General features: G+C 42.5%; 3 protein-coding genes across 5 annotated transcripts; 1 reads left to right on the forward strand and 2 right to left on the reverse strand.

The window, feature by feature from the left end:
* Window positions 1-1,196: 1,196 nt before the first annotated feature.
* On the reverse strand, window positions 1,197-14,103 carry grk1b (G protein-coupled receptor kinase 1 b). 2 transcript variants are annotated; one of them, XM_076750682.1, is made up of 8 exons: window positions 13,801-14,103; window positions 5,185-5,891; window positions 4,117-4,244; window positions 3,618-3,775; window positions 2,681-2,764; window positions 2,420-2,544; window positions 2,096-2,297; window positions 1,197-1,920 (listed from the first exon to the last, which is right to left on the reverse strand). In XM_076750682.1, the coding sequence occupies exons 2-8, from the start codon at window positions 5,881-5,883 to the stop codon at window positions 1,637-1,639; spliced, it is 1,680 nt and encodes a 559-aa protein (XP_076606797.1). In that variant the 5' UTR covers window positions 5,884-5,891; window positions 13,801-14,103; the 3' UTR covers window positions 1,197-1,636. The 2 variants fall into 2 exon arrangements, with proteins under 2 accessions (XP_076606797.1, XP_076606795.1); XM_076750680.1 differs by lacking the exon at window positions 13,801-14,103 and adding an exon at window positions 7,392-7,691.
* On the forward strand, window positions 11,784-18,248 carry slc25a35 (solute carrier family 25 member 35). Its single transcript, XM_076750683.1, has 5 exons — window positions 11,784-12,409; window positions 12,523-12,588; window positions 12,677-12,829; window positions 14,938-15,072; window positions 15,892-18,248. The coding sequence occupies exons 1-5, from the start codon at window positions 12,038-12,040 to the stop codon at window positions 16,060-16,062; spliced, it is 897 nt and encodes a 298-aa protein (XP_076606798.1). The 5' UTR covers window positions 11,784-12,037; the 3' UTR covers window positions 16,063-18,248.
* A 2,281-nt stretch (window positions 18,249-20,529) lies between these two features.
* Window positions 20,530-23,948, reverse strand: LOC143333231 (mannose-P-dolichol utilization defect 1 protein-like). 2 transcript variants are annotated; one of them, XM_076751230.1, is made up of 7 exons: window positions 23,833-23,948; window positions 23,513-23,578; window positions 22,561-22,693; window positions 22,183-22,268; window positions 21,299-21,414; window positions 20,792-20,902; window positions 20,530-20,680 (listed from the first exon to the last, which is right to left on the reverse strand). In XM_076751230.1, exons 1-7 carry the CDS (start codon window positions 23,921-23,923, stop codon window positions 20,561-20,563), a joined length of 723 nt encoding a protein of 240 aa, XP_076607345.1. In that variant the 5' UTR covers window positions 23,924-23,948; the 3' UTR covers window positions 20,530-20,560. The 2 variants fall into 2 exon arrangements, with proteins under 2 accessions (XP_076607345.1, XP_076607344.1); XM_076751229.1 differs by having other exon boundaries at window positions 20,530-20,683.
* Between the last annotated feature and the right edge of the window lie 553 nt (window positions 23,949-24,501).

Genomic DNA, 24,501 nt, shown 5'->3' on the forward strand with positions numbered 1-24,501 from the left:
ATCGAGTCCGGTTATCGCCTGACTTCTCTTATAGCACCACCGTGAGCTTCTTGTGTGTTTGTTTAAGAACAAATATCTGCAAGCAGTGACTTTCCCATCAGCCTCAGCTGTACTTTTATGGCTGCAGACTCTCAGTCTTATTAAACATTTTTCACCATTGTTTTGAAATGTAAAGTTAAAGTTTGAAGTCACAGATGACAATGATAATGTGATGATGTCTGAAGTCTTTCACCCCAGCCGGCAGTAATTGAGAGTGTGGCTGTTTTTGAACCGTGTTATCAGGCATCCTGGATTCATATCTTTACTTTCCAGTGGCACATACAGTATAACTAATACAGTTACAGTATGAATATCATCTCACGTTCACTTTTACTGCTGAATTGCTCTGAGTGTTAATGTAAGATTAACTATTAAAGATAGATCTGAAATGTGCTGTGGTTAAATCATTTACTCTAACTGCAACATAAAAGCCTGAGCCAAATGAAACAGGTAAGGTGGTGTAGTAGTATTGATTTCTACTATCACAAAGAAGACCACGCATCGCTTTTATATATGATATAAAAGTGGCTTGACGTACAAACATGATGTACTGATATACTGTCTGCAACAGTCATCACTGTTATTACCAACAGCATTAAAGCCATATTAAATGCGTCATACTAAGATGATGACCTGTCGTTTTTGCTGGAACTTTAAATTAGTTCCTGGATGAGGGAGTGATAAAAAAAAAAAAAAAACATAGATGGCAGATCCCAAATCTTGTCTTGTTCACAGTTTTGGGTCATTTTCAATGTAGGATCCTTTTTTACGCTCTTCTTTTTAAGCTCTCTTTGCTGTCCAGCATTTCATAAAACTGCAGGTGTGTCTATCGTGGTATTCAGGAATAATCTGTTTTCATGGAGGCTTTTTAAACTAAGCTCTTTTTTTTTTGCAGAGCCCTTCATGCATCATGTACTAATAAAGAGATTCAGAAACAAGTAAAAAATACAAAAGTGAAAAAAAGTGTAAAATGTGATGAATTCTTTTGGTATTTCTAAGTCATAGAAAGGACACTCAACACATATATTTGTGCTTTGCAACATTTTATTGATTGCTTTTAATTCTTATATCTACAATATTTGCCATAATAATAACTTAAACACTATAAAGAAAATAATAATGACATAATATTGTGATGTCAATACACTTTTCTTCAGTCCAAATCATTGATATTGTATAAACACTGCATGTGGCTTCTTTACAAAATAATTTCTATTCAATTTGTTGCAATTACTAAACAAAAATATTGTACATATACATATGTAGTGAGATTACAGCAGCCATTATTAGTGCAACCATATTTACATTTTTGTTACATAATATTTCAACTATGTGACGTTTTACCACGCCTCTTTTACAGCAACACTATCAGTATCACAATATAAATACATAATGATACATATATAAATGTGTATGTATGCATGGATGTGTATATATATTATGTAAATACATGAATAATAATTCATTACAACAATATCAGGTTATTGTTCACATTACAGATGATTACAGCTGAGCAAGTGGCAGCAAATGAGCACATACCGAATCTAGATGTGTTTCATTTCAGCAGATCTCCTTCTCTCTGCTCTGCTGCCGTCTCTCAGAGGAGGACACATCCTCCACCTTTGGCCTCCACGTAGTTTGGGTCGAGGTCACAGGGCAGCTTGCCGTTCTCTCCCCAGGTGTTCATCTCTCCAAACACGCCTGTCTCGATCATCTCCTCCTGCCAGGGGATTGGGACGTTGCCGGAGGCAAAGTCATTGTAGAACTCGGTGTCCTTGTTATCCAGGACGACGCCTTTGATCGTGCTGAAGGCGCCCACATCGTCAATATTTTTGGCATAGACCATCTTCGGATCAGGGACAAATGGCGGAGGTAGCATACCTTTAGATGGAACACAGAGGACAAATTAAAGCATGGCATATGGCAAAGACCTATTATTTTCGTATTTTCCCTCTCTCCCATGACTTGAGTGTCTTAATTCCACGTTTAATGTGTCTCTCATTTCTGATGATTTGTACAGAAGTACGTCAACTGATACATTGTAGACGTCGCCCACCTGCTTCCATACGGCCCCAGTTAATCTCTTTGAAGAAGGGCTGATTCTTGAGCTCCTGGCAGTCGTTATTCTTAAATCCGAGGCGTTTCGCTGGGTCCTTATGCAACAGGCCTTCACAAATATCCTTGCATTCTTTGCTGAACTTTGGTATATATACAGCTGGGTCCTTCAAGATTCTGCGAGTTACCTCATCATTCTCAACCTGAAGAAGGAAGACATTTATATGATGATTTGGGAGCAGAGAATTGTCACTGAACAAGAGCAAACAGGCCAATTGAGGATAATTTTGTCACCTTATGTGTCTGCTTTACACGTGTTTAGTACCTTCTCTCCTCGTACTCTAAAGGGCCCTTTAGCGGCAATCATCTCATACAGAGTGACTCCCAGAGTAAAGTAGTCCACTGAGTAGTCGTACTCTTTCTTCTGGAGCAGCTCTGGAGCCATGAAACCTATAGACCACATGATTTCACACACAGACTGCTCAGAGAAACATGGTCTACATAGTGGTACATGATGATACCATTTCCTCTCCACTGGACCATCTTTGACTGACTTCATCTTAAAATTTGGTGTTTGTTCACTTACCTGGAGTTCCAGCATATCCAGTAGTTTTGTCTTTTCCTGGCGGAAGTTCAACAGCCAGACCCAAATCTGACAGACGGACGTGTCCTGAGTGAAGAATGTTTGATTACTAAAGTGGTTAATGAATAGACAATCAACTATTATGCACAGAAGGTATTCACTCCAAGCAAACATTGCCTGATAAATGCATTTTCATTCAACATATATTTTTTCAGAAAATATCTCCCACCTGTTCCCCTGAAAGCTTCCTGCTTTGTTATTTTACTGATCTCTTTATGGCAGCTCGCTGGTACAAACAACAGTTTTGGTCTCCAGTGCTGATTTCTCCATTCTGAACTGTACAGGGGTGAATTTTTCTCTAAATCACTCATTTGAATTATATTAAGGCTTAACGTTTTGCATAATTATGGGCATGTCTCCTCTGAGGGCAAACAGTGACAAGGTTTCAGTAGCCAGGCTTTATTTGGCTGCTTCGGCTTCACCTCATTACCTAGTTTTGGATTAAGAGGGAGTTTGGTGGAGTTTGGCACTCCAAGCTGGCAACAGGTGGAGCCACTGTCCCTGAGTTTCACAATGGCTCCAGAGACCTATGGGTGAAGTCTGCAAGACTGCGTCCATTGTTTTATACAGGCTATGCTGTAGAATGATGACGACTCCATTTGTCCTGTGATTTGATTCACTGGTGTACAGCCTGATGCCTGTTCTGATCCAATCCACTGAACCAAACGTACACCAGAGCTTGTTAGTGGTGAAGCATCTCCATGGTGATTTACTCTGTTTAAAATTGAGCCAGCTTCATTAGTAAAGCCAATTAGCTTGTTAACCCCAATCTTGCTTTGTGATTAACAGACCCAGACCAAAGGTGGATGGGTTTGGACTGCAGCTTTGGAGCTATAGTCCATTCATGCAGATACACGAGAAGCTGCAGAGAATGGCTCACCTGCATCATCCAGCAGTACGTTCTCTGGTTTCAGGTCTCTGTAGATGATCCTGTGCTGGTGAAGGTGCTCGAGCCCGCAAATGATCTGAGCTGTGTAGAAACATGCTCTCTTCTCATCAAAACCAGGATTTTTTTCATCCACATTATACATATGAAACCTGTGAAACACAGGAGTAGACTGTCATTGTGCTTTCTGAAACCTCTGTGAAATCAAGAAAAGATAGAAGATAGAAGAGAAACTAATGGAGACTCCTTAAGTCAATCTCTGACGTATAGCATGCTGCACCCGAGGGCCCCGTCTGTATATTAGCTCTGAGGTTTATCTACCTTAGGCTGATTAGTAGAGATGAGAGTACAGTGTTCCCATGCTGTTAAGTACAGAAACCAGTATGTAGCATGTGTTTTAAAGGCACAGTGTTTAGGTCAGTCTATGGACATCATTGTGTGTGTGTGTGTGTGTGTGTGTGTGTGTGTGTGTGTGTGTGTGTGTATTGAGCACCTGAGATCTCCGCCATTCATGATGGTCATCACTAGGCAGAGGTCGGTCTTGGTCTGGAAGGCGTACGCCAGCGTCACAATGAAGCGACTGTGCACTTTTGCCAGGATGCGCTTCTCCACAATTGCACCCTAAACTCAAATCAAACATCAGAACATGATTAGTTGGACGAAAGCAAGAATGTACAATGTCAACAATTACACGCCTACTGTCCAGCCACACAGGCATGTCGCCTCCTCTGAGGCATCATTAATGCCATTAGTTACACATGTGCTATGAGAAATGGGTGTATTCTTATGAGCACATCAGTACATAAAGCTATGTGATGTCTCGTCACAGTGTTGCTCTAATCCCAGGCAACAAAATGAAAGTTCATTATCCACTGATGCTTTTAGAAGCAGTGGGCTTCAGTCGGTTGCACTGTCTCTGTGTCTGGCCCTGAGCTGCTTTGAGAGGACTTTAACAGAGTCACAAGCTTCTTTCCATTGAGCCGTTGTGGTAAAAACTAAACCTCTGCACACAGTGGGTGATATTCCCACGACCTGCTCTGTCTTATTTCTTGCTGTAGATCGTGAGGCTGCCATGAGCTCACTTTTGATCCACACTATGAATAGCTGTGGGTGACACATCAGATGCCACGTCAGTGCTTTACCCATAGACAGAATAACAAATAGTGGACAAAACCACTGTGACGTCACCCATTGGACAAGCGGGTGGAGCTGGAGAGGGCACACATCTCTATCATGATTGGATCTAACTGAGAACCCAAGGGCATGGCGTGGTATTGACTTGTCAGGCACGACTTCTTTGTGTTGTGGCTTCAAGCATCTTATTCTAAATGGCACCATCATTTATAAAAAGAACATCATGCTTTATTGATGAGGACTTGAAACTGGCAAGTGAGATGACGCAACAAATCAAGTAAAAAGTAGGGTCATTTTCTCATAAGCATAGACACAATCAGACTTCTTTTTGCAACCAGTACAGTTGCCCCCTGCTGGCCATTAGGAAGAATGCAGGTTTAAGGCACCTCATACTGCCTGGGAGCTCCGGCCACTTATTATACTTTACCTCGTAGCCTTTGCGCTTCTTCAGCCTCTTTTTCTCCAGCTTCTTGTTGGCGTACATCTTGCCCGTTGCCTTAGCCTGACAAGCAAACACTTCCCCAAAACCTCCCTTTCCCAGGACCCTGAAGTCCATGAACCACTCCTCATCAACAGGCTGGCTCTCCAGCCATTTGAACTGAACAAAACGCAGGAAGTACATGCTGTCCTTGAAGCCAGGTAGGGCCTTCTGCTCCAGGTGTTTGAGCAACTGCTGCTCGCTCTCTTTAAACAGGTCACCACGGACGTTCTTGAAGTCTTCCTTCACCCGAGTGACGGCCTTCTCTGCCAAGAAGCTGCAAAAATTCTTTGAAGATGACTCATAGTATTTATTGACCATTTTTTGGGCCTTCTGGGTTCTGTCCTTCTCTTGGCATATGATGTAATCTTCTATGTCTTTCCACAGCTCTCCAGCATTTTTATGGGTCGCGTCACTCTCTAGAAACTGTTGGAACAGGCGCTTGCCAATGGGCTGTTTGACACACATGCTGTCAAAGACTGTGTCTATAGATGTCTTCATGTGCTCACAATCTCTGATGTGTGGGAGCTTCAGCCTGGCACGCATCTTCTTGTCGCGCATGGTGGCTGCTGCAGCTCCGTCCACGCTGCCACGGGCTGAGACGTAGGCAGAGTTTGCCACCACTGTCTCCAAACCGCCGATGTCCATGGCTGCACCTGTTTGGCACACACAAAACTAGTAAGGACATTAATAAGAGTGCTGAAAAATGCCTATATCGCACTCAGACTTTAAAAGGAGGCTCTTCAATCATAACAACCTCAACTCTTTACCAGATGATCTGATGATAGTCTTGACATTTGTTTGACATTATTTTTTGTGCTGCTATGACTTATTCCACCAGCATAATGTTAGACTCTGATAAGATTTTACATCAGTAGAACACATTAAAATGCTCTTTGTGCACAATGAGTTAGTTAAATATAACGTTATACTGATATTATAATTTATGTCATCAATATTGAGTTTGTTCCATGCATTGCTTGGTACTATTTCAGTACACTAAATTCCCCCGGGTCCGGCTCCTATCCACAGCCTGTCTCAGGGCACTTAGTGCTCCAGAGAATGATTTCAATAGCAGAATGACTTTTTTCCAAGTAATAAAATAGTGAAGGTGGAGAAGGGATACAGTTGTGATATGCTGCACCCTGCTGTTCAAGACACAAAAGTCTCTGCTGAAGGCTTAGTGTTTCGGATGCAGACACAACATGAAGTCAAGCTTGAGTTGCACTTGCACTTGCACACACTCACGCAAGGCAAAGGATTTGGGGAGCTTCAAAGAAGGAGGGCATTAACTCACATTGGATAATCTGAGATATTTTCACTTCCTTTAACTGGTTCCTTGCTGCCTTTGCAATTCTGCTGATTACCACATTTGAACTGCACAGCATTTTACACACAATGTTTATTCCTTTGTCCACTTTTGCATCTTTTGCATTGGATTTCTTCCTGGGTTATTGAACGCTGGAGTGAAAAGGCCATTTAAGAAAGAAGTTTTTGCTTGTTAACCCTCAGAGACCGAGACCAAGAGCATTCATCATGGATGTATTAGACTGTGCAAAAAAGTTAATGATCTGCAGTTAAGCATTATTCTATCTCTACTGAAATATCTCCATATGATATCATCCTCTATTCTGGGCCCTTCAGGTGCAGTGCAGCATGTAGGAAAATACATCTCCCTGCAACAAAATGAGACAGGAAATGCGAAGTGGATGACGGGGTCGCTGCATTAAGTGTTTCTGGGTGTATATTTCATGTGTTTAAGCTGCTCTGTCTTAATCGGGTACATGTAGTGCTGAAAGTGATACTGTTGGCTACGTAGGTGCAAACCTGACTTCTCATAATCCAATTAACACTGACTGTTGATACCAGAGATAGAGATGATTGACCTCCTTTTTAGACTTGTTTTTAAATTTGAAAGCGCTGGTCTTATTGCAGGTGTTATTGTTGGTCCATGTGGATTTTACTGGACTTCTTACATCAAAAGAACTCAATGAAAAATACAATATTAGCGATGAAAGATAAATCAGCAGATCTTTCTTGAGATCTTTATTTTGTTAATGTGCAGCCACATCAGTAAATAGCTTAATTTCAGAAAGACAGTATTTTACATCAAAGTTGATACCATATACAATTAATATTGATCCAGCAGCACTCACCGTACTTATTTGATTTATCAGAGCGTCAAATGAGGACTGGAAGGCAATAAATTAAGTCCAACTGAGAAGCATCCAACGTATATATTCTTCTCTTCTTTGCTCCTTGTTCTTCCATTAACCAGAGCAAGCAGAAATAATCTCTGTCCTGTCACAGTCTGGCACACACTTTCTTTCAAGTCGCCAACCTTTCCCTTCCCTCCACTCCTTCCTGCAGTGCAGTGTGAGGTTGGGGCATCAGGTCGAGGTTTACCCTGCACCTGAAATCCTACTTGGTAGTTCATTAGCTGTTGGGGATTACACCCTAACGTTATTGGAGGGAGCAACTTGGCAGAAGCTATTATTGTAACTCAGCAGCAGGAGTGATTACTGATGAGGAATCCTGTGCTAACTCAGAGGGCAAAATGTGACTGTTCAACACAGAATACCTGTTTGGTTTCACAGATAGCACATTTCATGTAAAAAAAAAAAAATATGATCCTTGACTCTTCATTGATGCTATTATTGACTGATAATTGTCCTATTTTCATTGTCCAAGCCACCATGTTTTGAATCATACATGAGGAATGATGAAGATGCATCGCAAAGTGAGGTAACCTCAGTTTTGACTTTATTTTCCCACACACTGTGTGAGCCCGCCTCAGAAGCAGACAGCAGATGCAGAATGGACTGTCTCTTGTGGGAGTGTAAAGGAGCAACACCGCTGCAATTCTTTGCATAGTCTTTGAACTACTGTCTCATTACAAAAGTATTCATGCATGCATGAGCAGGGGAGAAAGAAATTATGTGGGTACATTTAAGGTGAGGGGATTTAGTGGGTGGTTGAGGAAATGGAGAAGAGGGATTTAGATCGTGCAGCTGAAGACGACAGACAGAAACTGTCAAACAGCAGAGAAATTATATCAGAGCACCTGTTAAAGAATTTGTTTATGATCACAGACACGAAGCTGCGTGCTGCTGGAAATAGGCCATGTTGCTATTAGTGTGAAAGTGGCTGAGGCAGCCGCACCGTCACACTGCACACTTGCACAGGCAGATTAACACATAATGAGCTAGATAGGTGGTCATTTTCAATGTTTTACATTTGCTTTGGCTCAGTTTTCATGACAGAGTTTCAATTTGCATCACACTTTTGACAATAAACAAAAGGTAAGAAATTCTGTTGCTGCACTGCTCATGAAGGTAATGACATTAAAATAAGAACAGGTAGCATTGATTCAGTAAGTTTTAGCCATAAGCACTGAAACTCTGGCTAATGTGAGGTGTCTGAGGACTGAGCGTTCAGCATTCGGTGTTTAAAGGTAAGAATTTAGCAGGCCCGTTTGGATTTAGAGTTTTGCATGCTGAAACTTGAAATGCAAAACACTGTAAAATGTGCTGATGAGTGCAGGATTAAAAAGTTAAAGAAAATGGTGGGCTGTTGTGACTGAGGAATCGGGCAAGAGGTTAGGTATCGACAGTATGTTAGAGTAGAAACACAATGTCATTTAAAATCACACTTAACAGAGACATTTCAGTTCTATCAAGACTGGACGCAAGTTTGATATGATCGCACGATCAGCGATCATATCATATAAGAGCTTCAGGTTTTGGCATTATGATGACACGTAATGTTTTGATACCTAGAAGCTGCTAAGTAAATGTAACAGTTCATGATCTGATGTCCATCCACAACCTGTGGCCGTGTTTCCATGAACTTTAAAATCTTAAATCTTGTGCGGCTGCAGGAGTAAACGATAGAAAGCCTGGATTTTCGGCATGACTTTTGTGCAAAGGAAGGCACATTTTTTTTGGAAAGAAAAACAAAAAGTCAAAGTAAGACAGCACAAAACAAACTGTTGTCTTAACAGAAGAAACATTTGACCCAAAACTTAAAATGTAGTCCTATTTAGGCCTGTTTAAGTCCAAAAGACCCTGAGCACAAATCCTATTTGAAGGGGTAGAGGTGAAACAGATTTTACATTCAAGTCTAATCCAGCTCAGTGACGAAGACCAGACCCACCACCCATACAAGGGGTTAAGTCTGTCGCTCAGAGGTGGTGTAACTGCGCCTTTAGTCACCTGGAAATGCATCAATATTAACCATCATCCGGGTTTGCACTCGCTCTTCCATCATTGCACTGCTGTAGTTTTCTCATGCTCTAATCATGGCTCCAGTGGCATGTTGCGATTGAACTGGATATGCTTTTCCTGTTTAATTAATCCAGTATAAAGTAGAAATCCCATTACATTTGCACACACATTGGAGTTGTCAAAATGTCAGTGATCCTCAAGCAGCTGAGCTGTAAGTGCTCCTCAGCTGATTAAACAGAGATGTGGTTAAAAACAGCAGCGGAAGTCACAGTTCTCCCTCAGTAAATAATCTCTAATTGAGAGTGATGGTGGTGTGACGGTGACACACTATTTAGCTGAACTCGTGTCAATTCATTCAGGAGACTTTGAATAGAAATATTGATGCCTTTGATAGAGGATAGTGAGACATTTGTATTTGTTCTGTCAGTTTCTCACTGAGACAATATTTCCCAAATCAGAGCAACAACAGCTTCTCTTCTGCCCTATATTACACTCCTGTTCATCACTAAGACGCTCAAGAATCATTTGGACTAACCGCTACAGCTATGTTTAATTTTATTCAGAAGCTTCAAAGAACTCGGCTAAAATAAATTGGTATTTCATTCATAGCCCCAGATTTCAACCTGAAAATCAGCAAACGTATCAGAGACGGGTTATTGGTGTATGCTCGGGAGAAATGCTGGCAGCGTGGCAATCAGCTGAAAATGTCATTTGAGAGCAGTAATATGCTCTGATTCCAGTTCGCCCTTAACCAGGTTAAAGAACAGCCATTCAGACAGCAGGCCAGATGTTTTCGTAGAGATAGAGCAAACACTCTATAGAATTCATCATAGAAAATGGTGGGACTAAATATGACATTTGTATGGATATTAGCACATACAAGAGGAAGCCATCATCACATCGCATCACATGACAGTACCTTTTAGTAAAATAGAAATAAAGACCACTATTAAACATTAGTTAAAAGTACTGCGGTAAAAGCAGTGGGAAGAAGAGGGAACAGGAGGATGGTTCTCAAGAATTCAAAGAAAGATGAGAAGTATGGAGGAAGAGGAAGTCATAATATATCTATGGTTTGATCATATCAGGAAGAACAGGAGATTATTCAAATAGCAAAACATAATAGAGGAAGGTGTAAATTTTGTGATTGATGAAACTGTATCCATGTTCTGCTTTACTGTCCGAAAATATGACACCAAGAGAAGGGAACTGATACTGAGCCTTACTGAACTACAGCTGAGCTTTGATTTTCAAAAAGAAGTTGTGGGAAGAAGTGGCATCTGTTTCTGTCTTAGGAGAACTAGCATGATCAACATCATACAGCTTTGTTTACTTAGCTTTATGTTTCTCTTTTTTTAATTTTTAGAATTAGTGAAGATATAATAAGATGCCAGATGCACACTCCATACCACTTGGTGGCGGGAATGCGCCATAACGTTGTTTGCCAACCGTTCAAAACGTCAACTGGAAGAAGAAGAATCTCCAAGATGATGTGTTCAAGGGACAGATGGAGTGTCCGCCAAATGGTGTACATAGTATTAGGAATACATGCTGTACTGTGTTGTGTATTGTATTTGTCTTCTGTGAAATACAAAATGTAAAAAGTGTCTTTTTTCGTCGTCATTCATTCAAATATTCTGAATTGAATGAGGAAGAGATTTTTCAAGACATTTCTCTCTACAAAGAATAACTGAAATTGAAAGAAGTTTATTTCGGTCAGAAAATCAGTTACCGTCAATCAAAACAAAAGATGGAAATTAATCCCAACAAGCCCACAATGACCCTCATGACCATGACCGAAAGAACTAGGTCGCGGGTACAAGTGGCCGTCTCCCTTAGAAACTGGGTGAAAAACTCAGTCACTCGTGAGGGACTCGGGGTAGAGCCGCCTGTCCTTTGCGTTGAAAGAGTCAGCTGAGTTGGTCTTGGCATCCGATAAGGATTTCCCCTAGCCGCCATCTCCCCAGGCACGCCCAGCTGGGAGGAGACCCCGGAAAGATCCAGGATTAGGTGGAGAGATTATATCTCCACAGTGGCTTGGGAACGCCTCGGGACCCCCAGTCAGAGCTGGTTAATGTAGCCCGGGAAAGGGAAGTCTAGGGTCCGCGAGCCGACCCCGGATAAGCGGTTGAAGATGAGATAAGATGAGATGAACCCCACAATGGAAAATAATACAACACAACATTTTTACACACTGACGAAAATGACTAAATAAAATTAATACATATATCACGAGAAATTGACTGACACCAGGTCCGTGTTTAAGAATTTATTTCAGCGATTAACAGAAACGTCACATTTACCAGTTCGTTTATCGGAATTACGAGTTTACGAGGAGCTCTTGAAGTGCTCTTATGTCTGCCCTCTAATGTAACGCACAGTGGAACACTGGATGTGTGTGTGTGTGTGTGTGTGTGTGTGTGTGTGTGTGTGTGTGTGTGTGTGTGTGTGTGTGTGTGTGTGTGTGGAGAATCGGGGAGGAGGAACGTCTCTCACAGAAACTCCCTGATATGAAGGACAAGTCGGACCGGCTCCAGGCCTGAGCTCCACATCCGTCCTCCCGCCGGTCGGTCGCGATGGATTTCGTGCTGAGCGGAGCGGCGGCGTGCGGAGCGTGTCTGTTCACCAACCCGCTGGAGGTCGTCAAAACTCGAATGCAGCTGCAGGGAGAGCTGCAGAGCCGTGGCTCTTACCAGGTGTACTACCGCAACGTGTTTCACGCTTTTTACACCATCGGGAAAGTGGACGGCCTGGCCGGCTTACAGAAAGGACTGGTGCCCGGGCTGGTGTATCAGTTTTTTATGAATGGAGTCCGGCTCGGCTCGTACGCCATCATCGAGTCCTCCGGCTACATCCACACGGACGGAAGGGTCAGCGCGGTCAAAACCACGGTGGCGGGGGCCGTGGCTGGGGTGGTGGGAGCCGTGATGGGCAGTCCTGTCTACTTGGTCAGTTTGGCCTTGACTTTATTGTCTTTGCACTGTTTCCCCAGTTTGACACTTCAAGGTGAGCAGACACTTGTAACTGTGGAGGAAAGTAATCACTTTGTCTCCATTGACAGGTTAAGACTCATCTGCAGAGTCAGTCCACTTCCTCTATTGCAGTTGGACATCAGTATAAACACCAGGTAACATAATAACCCAAAGTGATTGTATTAAATCTAAGCGGCCGGCATCAGCGGTGTCCTCATGTGTTCCTCCTCCTCTTCCTGTCAGGGGATGATCCACGCTCTGGCAGCCATCTACAGGGAGCATGGCATTCTGGGACTGTGGAGGGGCTCCAGTGCTGCAGTTCCCAGGGTCAGCGTGGGGTCAGCTGCACAGCTCTCCACCTTCTCCTCCTCCAAGGAGCTCGTGATTGACCTACAGGTTAGAGTGTTTTACTGCTGAGGTTTGAGCGTCTCGTCTTCGGGGGTGATGAGTGGAAACAGGCACGCTGGAGGAATGTTGTTTGCTCATCCTCCCACCTTCAGCCTTCCACGTCTTCCATATGACCGCATTATTCAAGAAGAAACAGGACTGTTTTGGGGGGTCTGGCATAGCTCACACAGAGCTGCTATGGTTAGTCTCTGAGAGCCTGTGATTGGCATTTTTCACTATTTGCTGATATAATCTACAGTCTGGATTGGCCTAGAATTCTAGACGAAGCAGTTCATTGAGAAATTAATCAGCAGATTCATTGATCTTCACAATAATCATTAGTTGCAGCCCTTAACTCAGAGGTCTGTTGGAGTCAGTCGCTGTGTACAGATTACAAAAGCAGTCATTGTGACGCTGACAAAGCGCCAGGCATTGCACTCCTCTGGAATAGAAATTCGACACCTTTCATTGGCCCCCCTGACTGAAAACATGCAGCTTACACAACTAGTGCGCCAATTTACTTGCTGCTGCTGACCCAGCTCTGGTTAAAAACAGGTCATTCATACCAAATACCCCTACCACTAAACACCATCACTCTTCTCCGGTATCCTTTGTTTCCCAAACTGCCTTTGAGCTGTTTTAACTGGTCTGTGGGTCAGTGAGGGTGGAGGTTTGGCTGTCCACAACATCCCAGGCATACAACACTCCCACTGACTCTTGCATAAGCTGCTGTATCACTGTGCTGAAGTGCAGCCTATGTTTTAATATTCCAGGGAAATGTTGCAATGTTTTGTGCGGATGTCCAGTCACGATTGGGGCAAGACATTCCTCAGTGTGTGCTGTATTGACCCAAAAAGCTGAGTTCTCTGTCTCGCCATGCCAGCGTGTCTATGTGATGTCCATGGCCATGTTGCCGTGTATCACCACCATAGCCAATAGTTATGACACTGTTCGCCAAAACATAGCTTTAGGTGACTCACCCGGTGGTCATCTGCCCTCTTGGTCTTGCTGGTCGCGGTTTGTCTTCGGGATCGTGAAGAAGGTTCCCAGCACACCTCTGTCCAAGTGAGGAGTAAAACTTAAGCATCGCACGCGCAGGCTCTCTCGTGATTGGCGGCGGTGGCGGCATCCAACAAAAACCGTCCACGCTGAAATTCACTGCAGCGGAATGATTCTGTTTCTGTTGACATAAGTTGTTGTTTGCTCTAGGCGGCTCAGGTTCAGCTCACCCCCTGGCTACCCAGAGGGGGAGGCTAGAAATCCAAGCTGAAATAGCCTGTAGTTCTTCCTCAACACCGACTACGTCGCTGTACACAAAGGACGGCGCTGGTGCCAGAAGAACATGATATTGCACCAGAGAACTCCTCAAGGAATCTGTTGGCTCAATCGACTACATTTCCCATCAGCGCTGGTTGACATCCAGATAAAACGTAGTGAGATTTCCCATTTACATTGTCTTCATCAGTGTTAGGTTGAAGCAGACAATACTGCAACTTGAGCTGTTCCACAATCTTCAGGCGGGAAGCGAGTAAAAGACCTTTCAAAGAGGTGAAAAGTGTTGAACTGCTGCTGTTGTGTTGTTTGTTTATTCTTCTGTTGTTTTGTGACCATCCTTGAAAAGCTTGAGACAAATTAACTGTACTGTGCATAAAGAAGTTGCCTTTCCTATTCCTTTGTGTTGTAAACCAGCAGGTTTGCATAGAATACAGCTTTGACCGTAGCTACTGTGTGTGTGTGTGTGTGTGAGTGTGTGTGTGGGTACTAATAATAGAACCATTCTTCTGTTTCACTGCTCGCGGGAGATCATGACCAGTTAAAATTGGAAGTGGCTGCACACATGGTGCTACCCTGATGATGATATATTGGTTCAGTATCACTGGGCTACATCCACTAATTTCTCATTTCTATCATACTGCAACACGAGCCTCACATATCCTTAAAGGACCAGTGTGCAGGATTTAGTGGCAGCTAGTGGCGAGGTTGCAGATTGCGAGCAAATGAATACTCCTGCTCCCTTTCCAAGGGTATAGGAGAACCTACGGTGGCCATAAAGAACACAAAAGGCGCTCTATAGTGTCGGTGTTTGGTTTGACCACATTGATCTTCTTCTTCCCAAGGTGTTCTCAAAGGACAGCTGGTTGGTGGCCCTGACTGCCGGCATGATCAGCAGCGTGGTGGTGGTGCTGGCCATGACCCCTTTTGATGTGGTGAGCACACGGCTCTACAACCAGCCTGTGGATCATTTAGGCAAGGTGAGGAAAGAGGCCAGTGCGTCAGAAGGTTTTCATCATGTCAAACCTGATTTTTGAGTCGATGTACGGCTGACATTTCAGACACAATTAACAGCTCAAGGCGTGTTTCCCACCCACAGCAGTTAATACAAAAGTCAAACAAAACTCTTAACATGTATTGTCGCACTTGCTGTTATCACCTGTAACCACAGGCGTCACCAGATCAGAGTGCTCCTGCATATGTGAAAGAAAGTTGATAAAGCCTTTTGTAGCTCCAGAGGGAGCTGCCTGAAGTCTGATAAACTGCCTCAAGTGATTGAGTTAGCATTGATTTGGGCTGAAGTCGACAAGTGAATATGAAAAAAAAACCTGCTGGTGTGGAGTGATCAAGAAATGAGCTTACCAAACCTCTGTAGCCCACTCCTCACCTCTGCTAGACTAGAAGCTCAAGGCTACATTAGCCACTGCTAGCATAACACACCTACATCTCCAACCAAACTGTCAGAGATTTCAAGTTGTTCTCCAGGTAGAGGTCTTCACAGGTCTTCACGGAAATATACTCTAAGCTAATCTAACGTCAGTAGCATTCTCCCCTGTGTCTGGCCATGATGCATAATTCTTGGCTTCGGTCTGCCTGTGAAGACCTGATTTCTGGTTCTGCTGCTTTGGTTCTACTGAGACTGTCCATCATCAGTCAAACCATGTTACAGATGTGCAGAGCTGAATTGGTGGAGTACTCTTTTAAGGATTCTAACTTGTAAGCAGTGCCTGATCACAAAGGGGAGCTCAAACACACATTCAGCCGCTCAGATCCATCACCTTCATTTTCTTGTCTTTTAGGGGCAGCTTTATAAAGGATTTGCTGACTGCTTTTCTAAGACACTGAGGAAGGAGGGCTTGATGGGACTCTACAAAGGCTTGGGTGCCTCTTACTTCCGGCTTGGTCCGCACACCATTCTGTCTTTGTTCTTCTGGGATGAACTGCGCAAACTGTACCAGCAGTTCAGATAACACCTGGGACGAAAAAATGTAAAATGGGTTACTCATTAAGCTCTGAGTGGACAGGTGAAATGAGTCCTCACTTAATGAGTTTGTTATTATGAGGTGGAAGAAAAGCCAGGAGACACTCTCCTTCCTTAATGAGGAAGAGAAAGAGCAAAGGTAATATTTTACACTCCAATAAGAAAACACATTAGAGCAGCATGAATGTGTCAGGAAGAAGATGAAAAAGTCAAAACTGCAGTCAGGAGCTCTGAACAATTCTATGGACAGATATGCAGTTGGATTTGTCATGGTGACATATGATGTTACCTGCATAAGAACTTATAAGATAACCCTCATGTACAGTACACTGTATGTCCTGGGTGCAAATGCGTCAAAGGTAATAGCACTTAGACTTTGAGTTATGCCATTTCTACACAACTCTGTAGCCTCTGGAGAAAGCATGAAATGTGGCCCATAGTTTGAGAAAATGAGTGGATTGTGCCAACAGCCACAACAGTGGCTCATAAAGTCTAATATGAAGTGATTGGTACAAATTGGCCAGATGGCAGCGGCTCCATGCTTTGCAGTCGCAGCTGTTTTCAATACAAAGTCGACAAAGGTAATGGTCCATGCCAGTGTGTTCACAGAGTAACACACTGGTGAGGACTCGAAGAAACAGATAAAAGTAGATGCTGCTGTGTAATCTCAGACGTGCTTGCAGCACTGATAAAGGTGTGCCAATCATCAAATGACCTGCACTGGCCTTGTATTGGCAGGAAGTGATACAGAGAGGAATGTATGAACAGAAGTAAGAACTGTGGAGATGAAGGATTTCCTGTGGTGTTAAAGTCACAGAGAACCAGCTAATCACTGACCAGTCAGTACAAACTGGTCTCTGCAGCCGAACTTTGTTTTAGATTTTAGTGGAGATCCTAAAGTTTCTAAAGATGCCAAATATGTCAGGCTTAATTTGGGAGAAATGCCTGTAATATCCCCAAGTATACAGATATAATGCAAATAAGTATTGAGTTAAAATCTTCTGTTCAGTGTTAACATTACTTGACTTAAAGAACTGGAACAAGGGGGTGCAGAATAGAGAACTTTCCAACCTTAAATGGAAAAGGGGAAAAACCGTTTACAGAGGACTTAAACAGCTCTCGGACAAAAACTTCCTGTCTTGAAGTGGGACATCTGCAGCAGACGAGAATCCTTCAGAGTTTTCCCTGTTGAGTGTCCACAGCAGAAAGAGGAAAATCTGTAGCTGAGACATAGTTTGGGCCTCATCAGCAAAGAATGCAGCTTCCTCTGGGATGTGAACTATGACAGTACATTTTCATCAGTCATTGGTGATACAGTTTAGTGCATTTGCATTGTCTGACTTATTTATTTATTTATGTTCATTTTTACAGGAACAGATAGAAACCTACAGTCGTTACTGGATAGACTTACATAGTATTTCACTGTATCTTGAGCTCATTTGCTTTTCTAAATGAACAGTGCGATTAAAACATGCAAAAATGTAAACTATAAATAAATCATGTGGATTACTTACAGTGAAAGTACAGTAACAGCAGGTAAGGAAAGATGTCATCACCTGATGACTCAACAGTGAAACAACTCCCCAAGAATGCACCTCGAGCCGCTTAAGAGGTTTCACCGTGTCACTGAGCACCTTGACACACTAGTTATAGATTGATAGGTATGTTGAAAATTAGCGAGTGTAAAGACGTTTTCACAGGTATGCTTTGTGGAGCTGTTATCGTAATTGGACTATTGAAATTATTTTAACAAAAAAAAAAAAAAGGCTGACTTTTCTTTCATGCATCACTGTCTGTGTGTGCCACATGGCTTCTTCTTGCCTCTGTGATTCCTCTGCTGTCACATTCGTTTTTCCATTTCTTAACTCTTTACCAACACACTGTTTTAGACTGTTACACCGGGCCGTACCAGGAGCAGCTCGTCAGCGCTGATGACTCGTTCATCTGCTGTAGTAAAGCCGAAATGCTGACAGTATGTATTGTAAGAAACTTGCTTCCTGGCCCACAAGTAATATTTATTAAATGATTGTGACCTTTTTTGTACCTGAGGAGATTTGTTTTTAATTCGAGTTGTACTTTTAGCAGTTTGACTTTGATCAAATTTTCTAATTATTATTTCAAGTTTCTTTTTGTGTGTCACTTTGATCCAACTGACATTAAAATCATCTCAATGAATACTTGTACCTGATGTATAATTGTAACTTTTTTAGCTGTATATGACAACAGGTTTACTTTCTATCAGTTAGCTTCTTTACACACAACCCATTGTTGACCACATTTCAGTGTGTTTTTATGGTACCTCAGTTCAAGACAGGAGCTTTTCATCAAATATGTATATGAACCATCATTGACACTAAGTTTAAAGTGTTTCTGCATAGGAATATCCACCAATCTGTGATTAATTATAGAGCTTTCTGAAATGTGTTTAATCTACAGTTTGCTTTATTTTGAAGGATCCAAATAATCCAAGTGGGTCAGAATAATGTACAGCAGTATCAGCTGTACATTTTATACACCAACTGAATAATTATCATAACTGTGGTTAAACAGACTGTCTTTACCTTCCCAGACATTATTGACTCTGACAAGTTCTCTGACAAGAAATGATTCCTGTAAAACACACAAATGAGTACATGTAGAACAGCGAAAGACACATAACTATTATTTGTGACTTCAAAGTTAACAGTCTACAGCCAAGCTAACTGTGCGGCTGCACTTGGCCACAGCAGTACTTCAAGCTAAATGCTAACATCGGCATGCTAACACGCTGACAATGACAAATCTAACATGCTGATGCTCATGTTTGCTAATTAGCACTAAACACAGTGCAGCTGAGGCTAATGGGAATGGTGTAAGCATCTCGACAGCCATGCTGCTCGCAGAAATGAAATTATGCCCAGGGCAGCCCATAATTAACCTTTATTCTTTCAGTTTTTTAATTTATAAGAAACTCTCCTCCATTGATAGACATGCATGCAACAAAAATATCAAAAATATATATTTTTTTAAGTTCCAAGGAATTTACACTGCTGAGAGCAGTTAGCTCTGCGACACGTGTTCGTGGTCATGTGTCCCTCACACTGCTAAACTGGCAGTTATAACGCTGGCTTTGTATGACTAACAGGGTCATTCAGAAAGTCAGCCGTGGTGAAAATGCACAAGTAACAACCTGAGCGTTACATGGAAATGCCGGACGTCAAGATCCTTGTGTACACACAGATAATGACTGGACTTAAAGGTGGCTGAAGGTGACAGCGCGGTTAACTCTGCATGCTTTCACTAACAAGCACCTTAACTCTGCATCAACATTTTCATGAGACAGTAATTCACAGTACAGCTCAACAGGTGTGAAAACGCATAAAATATGAATGTAAAATTCGACTTGTTGAACTGTCAAAACCCATTAAAAAAGTATCTTCTTACAAGTTGTGAGCAATGACTGGTATTTTGTGTTCAGCTGGATGGAAGCCATCATGTAACTGCCAAAACAAACAAGGTTAATGTGTCATTGTGCTGCCACAGCCAATTCAGTGTGTCTTGGCAGAGCTCCTGCAAATGTCTGAAGTGTTACTGAGTAACACTAGAAATTTTGCTCACGGAGGCTGGCATTACTTGAAGCTCAGAGGCCAGTCCAGAGGTCTTCAAGAAAAGGTGCTTTCACCCAAAATTGGTGTCTTGGAGGAAATATAGAAACATCAATGGGTTCTAGTATATTTCAAATCCAACATTTGTTAAAACTATTATTTTAATGATCATCTTGATGTCATTTACTCGAGCTACTGTTGTACTTTTTCATGAAATGTTCCCTTAATTGCCCCTATTGGGACTTCAGAGTTAATGTTCAATCACTCAGTCCGGCAGCAAAAAGCTGAGCAGAGAAATTGACTTGAGGTAAATACCTCGTCAAGCACTTCAACAAAACATTTAAAGGTCCAGTGTGTTCTCTTACACAGAGTCACACTGGCTCCAAAGAGGGCCTTTCATGTTTCTTTGGCCACCGTTGGAGAGGTGAGGGAGGGATATTCAGTCGGTTGCAATCTGTAACCCCATGAGCTGCTGAGTAGCTGCTGGTAGCAGCACTGGACGTATGGCAGTCATGCTCAGTGAACCTGGAGACGTTATATAAAAAAGGGGATAACAACACAGTGAGTTGATAAAGTGAAAAGCATGAAATGGTAGTCACGAATATTTCAAAAAGGGTTGTAAGACAAATATTTAATCATATATTATTTGATACAAAATAGACAAAGTAAAGGCTGTAACACAGCAAGACAACTGGAAGGACCACGATGAGGCCGACATGGACATTTTCTCCAGTCAGCAGTGTAAACAGTAAATCTGGTGACATGAATGCATCATCAGCAGGATGTTCCTTCTTCAACCACTGAGGAGGAACTAATGGGTGAAATAATGAAAGCTCGTGTGCTCGTTCGAGTCTGCTGCATAGCAGGACGATGTGAGCGTTCATTGGTCACCTCCTCCACCATCTACGTGCTCTTCTTTTTAGCGTTGGCGGTGCTGCTCCGGTAGCAGAGGACCTGAACCAGGAGGACACAGCTGAGACAGGCTGAGAGGATGTTTGACAGAAGGATAAATGAGCTTCCTGTCTGCTACAAAGCAAAGTGTGAAGAAATCGCAGTTAGTAAACACAAGAATGGCAGATTGGAGTAGTGTGAACTATGAAGTTGTGCAGCTGTGTTGATGTTTGAGTGTAATACCTGCAGAGACAGAAAGACAACAGCCAGAGACCCTGTCCACGACAGTAACACAGACAGAGTGGACAGCTGGCCTGTGTGGCCATTACAGTAGTTAGTTCTTGCCTGGAGACCCTGGAAACAAGAAATCCAGCAAATCAATTCACTCCCATGATAAACGAGCACTGAGCACATTTCATAGATCGTATTAATAAAACATCCCTGAGTCCAAAGAGTTGGGACGCTTTGTAAATAGAATTCAAACAGAATGTGGTAACTTGCTACTCTTTTTTATCATATAGTATTGAAAACAGTACAAAGACAATGTATTTGATGTTTCACCTCATCAACTTCACCACTTTGTGAACACATGATTGTATAAAGGAAATCAGTACATGAGCTCAGGGACACTTAGTTGTCAGTAAACACAGTTTGTTTGCAAATGATTGCATTCTGTTTTTACTGATGTTTTACACAGCGCCTTGACTTTTTTGGAATCAGAGCTGCACAGATAAGGCACTGAGCTGCTACCTTGCTCGCAATTAAAGCTGCCAAACTGGAGAGCTGCATCACTGAGATGACTGCTGCAGCTGCGTATGAGCCCAGGAGGAACAGTGCACCACTGTAAGCCAAGAGGAACAGCATTCCTGCCACAGAAAAACAAAAAACAGGATGATAAAAGATGGTAGAAACAAATGAGAAACACTCAAACATTTGTTATCAAGAATTTTAATACTGATGGTCAGTGACAAATCAGTAGTTATCTGACAAAAGTTCAGATAAATCATCATTACTTTTTTTTTTTTTTCATTTAAAAATAAAGCAGCTGTTTATTTTTAAGAGAAGGTTTGTAATTTCTCTTCTGACAAAAGGTCCCTGTGAAAAGTTTGAGTCAAGTATTGAGTCAGTCACAAGGTGGCGCTCCAGGAAAGCACTGACTGGAAAATGAAACAGGAAGAGTGTGTGAGTCACCTGAAACACTGTGGCTGGCTGATAAATCACATCCAGCATAAGACTGTGGCTTTGTCTAGATATACTTTATCAAATTTCAGTACTTAAAGCTTCTAAATGAGTGACAGCTCTGACCTGCACTAAAACATCTTTGGTGTGGATGGGTAGAGGAAACGGTTTGATGGAAACATGGCCAACATGGCGGCTATCTAGTGTTTACTTTTGCATTGTAGCAGTGGCCAAAACGCTATAACGTGTTATCTGAATCCACCCTTGGCATGTAAACATTAAGGGGAAGGCCTTTTCCTCACTGGCTAGGGATAGCCTCGAATCTTACAGTGTGTGGTTTGTTTGCACACCTCTTTATAGAGGACATTCAGAGATGTCAGTCCCACTTACAATGTCGTGCTGTGAGTAAACACTCACACTCAACTGTGTTGGAAAGTGAAAATGCGTGCAGGTACCTGTGTGCGTGTCACCACGATAATGCATGATGAGGAAGACGATCGCTGCTGTCTGGGCCAGCGTGAAGAGCCTCTCACCCCAGGCACTGCAGAGCAGTTCATTTAAAACACTTTATGGACGTTAACGAACTTTAAACTTGACAGAACATGCACTGAGGAGAGCAGGTTTTATCTTGATACATGTTGAATGGATGTTACCTGACTCACTACCACAGTGAGTCACACGTTCAAACAATATAACTGATTTCAAATCAATACGTATTGAGAAGTTTGCAACATGATGATGAAATAAAACCAGTGACACTGATATCACATAATGATTCATGGTTTAATCTGCCAGTGAATCAGCGTAGACCGAGTTTTTATGGTCGTACGTACAAGAGTGGGAAGTTGTTGGCCATGGCGTATACAACAGGACATGAGACGGCATAGAGGTGCAGTAGGGCGGAGGTCAGATTCAGGCCAGCCGCACTTCCTCTCCACAGTATCTTCAGCAGCTGAGGTAGCTGTGCTGCAGGGACAGACAAGGAGGTGAGGGTGGAGCAGAGGAGGTGCAGCATTGCTGACAGCAATAATGAGGAAGACGCAGCAGTTTTGAAAAAACATCTTAATATCCATATAACACTGTGTTGTGGTCATTCGGTTTCTCATGAACGTGTTTCTGCATGGATGATCTGTTAATACAGCGCTTTTCTGATATCATCACTGGGCCTGATGTTGTCGTGGTTATCTCCACTGTTCGTATCCTAATTTGATCATTGTGTTGTACTGAGATCCAATCAATAGTGATCAATCATCATAGTGTAAAAGAGTGACATAATCTGAGTGGGCTGTATAATCTCACCCGTGAGCAGTGATGGAATGTAACTGAGTACATTTACTCAAGTGCTGTACTTCAGTACACATCTGAGGTCATTGTACTTCACTTGAGTGTGTTATACATCTTCTCCACTATCTCCAAATCTCTATTTAAAATTCCTCTCGGATTAGCTGAAAGATTGATCATCACAAAGCTAAAGCATTTTTTCTTTTTACTGTTTTCAGAGATACGTGGTTCTCACAGGAGCAGTATGTAAAGCAGTTCAAATGATCTCAACCTTAAACATCGACAACAGGAAAATACAACATGCACATTAATACAGCAGCAACATTAACCCAGAAACTTCATATAAAACACTACTTTCACATTGTGGTATTAGTACTTTTACTTAAGGGTCTGAATACTTCTTCTGTGAGCATGTCAGAGGAAAAACTATCATCTTTGTTGGTTGTGTTAGTTAGTGATGCCCTGCTGCTGTCATGTCATTCAGTCACACAGGTTCAGTCTTACCCAGCAAAGAGTCCAGTAAGATCCACAATCCGGATGTTTTGCTCAGTACGAACTTGAGGCAAGGCACTGAGACGACAATGAAGAATATTAAACACAGTCAGCGGCTACTGTTGGATATCGACAGGCCACTTTTGGAAACGAGTAGCTGGCAGAATAACCCTAACATACAAAATCACAGCTTTAGGTTGCAAAAAAGGCGCAGATCTGTAAGTGAGAGAGGGGGACGCCCCCGGGGCTCCCCCTCCTCCAGCACATCTGGAAAGACTTTACCGCAACTTTTCACCCATTTTCCTCCGAAACTTCACAACGATCAGCCTCACCGTGCATGTAAAAGTTGACGAAAAGCTCCTCGTAACATTTCTCTGGCATTAAATATGTAACCAGGAGGTGTTTGAGGGGAGACGTGGCCATGGTGGCTGAGCTGCAGCCCGCAGTGCTCCTCAGTGACGGACGGGGGGACGGGGGGAGTGGTCCAAAGTTCCCCCAGTGTTTACAGTCTGCAGAGCCGGGGACACTCACCTCCGAGGCTGATGTCCACGCTGTCATCAAAGAGTCTCACCTGGCCCATGAAAAGTTCTTTTTAGAGATATGGAGCTCTCACAGGACATGTGATGACCTCATAGATAACATACATAAAGGAGTTCCAACTAATTCAGCTGTAAACATCTACAGCAGTAAAATGCAGCATAGACCATATCCATCAACACATCACACATCAGGTAGAGCAGATGTCTCAAACGTCACTGAACAGTCTGTTCTCTGAGTGTTTGCTCTGGAGGCTTCACACAAGACTGACTTCCAAACTTCACAAAATGCTGCTTTTTGGAGGCACAGTCTTGAATTCAGATTTCAGGTGAGCACAGAGGAACTTGAGTAGATGAACGTAAAAACGTCTAGTGTCAAACTCTGCATCATTCTGCACTATTGTTCCCTTACCATGTATGAAGTAAATTTACAATAAATAAATAAAGAAATAGTGGTGGTAAGTG

Source organism: Chaetodon auriga, chromosome 15 (genome assembly GCF_051107435.1).
Source record: "Chaetodon auriga isolate fChaAug3 chromosome 15, fChaAug3.hap1, whole genome shotgun sequence".
NCBI lineage: Eukaryota > Metazoa > Chordata > Actinopteri > Chaetodontiformes > Chaetodontidae > Chaetodon > Chaetodon auriga.

What these genes read in the sequence shown, in the direction of transcription:
- grk1b (XM_076750682.1), bottom strand. Translation starts at nt 5,883, where the DNA reads ATGGACATCGGCGGTTTGGAGACAGTGGTGGCAAACTCTGCCTACGTC. An exon ending in ATGAATGGCGGAGATCTCAG is followed by an intron (nt 3,776 to 4,116) that starts GTGCTCAATACA and finishes TGTGTTTCACAG; the next exon opens with GTTTCATATGTATAATGTGG. An exon ending in CGTACTGCTGGATGATGCAG is followed by an intron (nt 2,765 to 3,617) that starts GTGAGCCATTCT and finishes TTCTTCACTCAG; the next exon opens with GACACGTCCGTCTGTCAGAT.
- slc25a35 (XM_076750683.1), top strand. Translation starts at nt 12,038, where the DNA reads ATGGATTTCGTGCTGAGCGGAGCGGCGGCGTGCGGAGCGTGTCTGTTC. An exon ending in TGGGCAGTCCTGTCTACTTG is followed by an intron (nt 12,410 to 12,522) that starts GTCAGTTTGGCC and finishes CTCCATTGACAG; the next exon opens with GTTAAGACTCATCTGCAGAG. An exon ending in CTGTGGATCATTTAGGCAAG is followed by an intron (nt 15,073 to 15,891) that starts GTGAGGAAAGAG and finishes CTTGTCTTTTAG; the next exon opens with GGGCAGCTTTATAAAGGATT.
- LOC143333231 (XM_076751229.1), bottom strand. Translation starts at nt 23,923, where the DNA reads ATGGCCACGTCTCCCCTCAAACACCTCCTGGTTACATATTTAATGCCA. An exon ending in CTTACTGGACTCTTTGCTGG is followed by an intron (nt 22,694 to 23,512) that starts GTAAGACTGAAC and finishes CTGTCCCTGCAG; the next exon opens with CACAGCTACCTCAGCTGCTG. An exon ending in CAGCTTTAATTGCGAGCAAG is followed by an intron (nt 20,903 to 21,298) that starts GTAGCAGCTCAG and finishes TCTTGTTTCCAG; the next exon opens with GGTCTCCAGGCAAGAACTAA.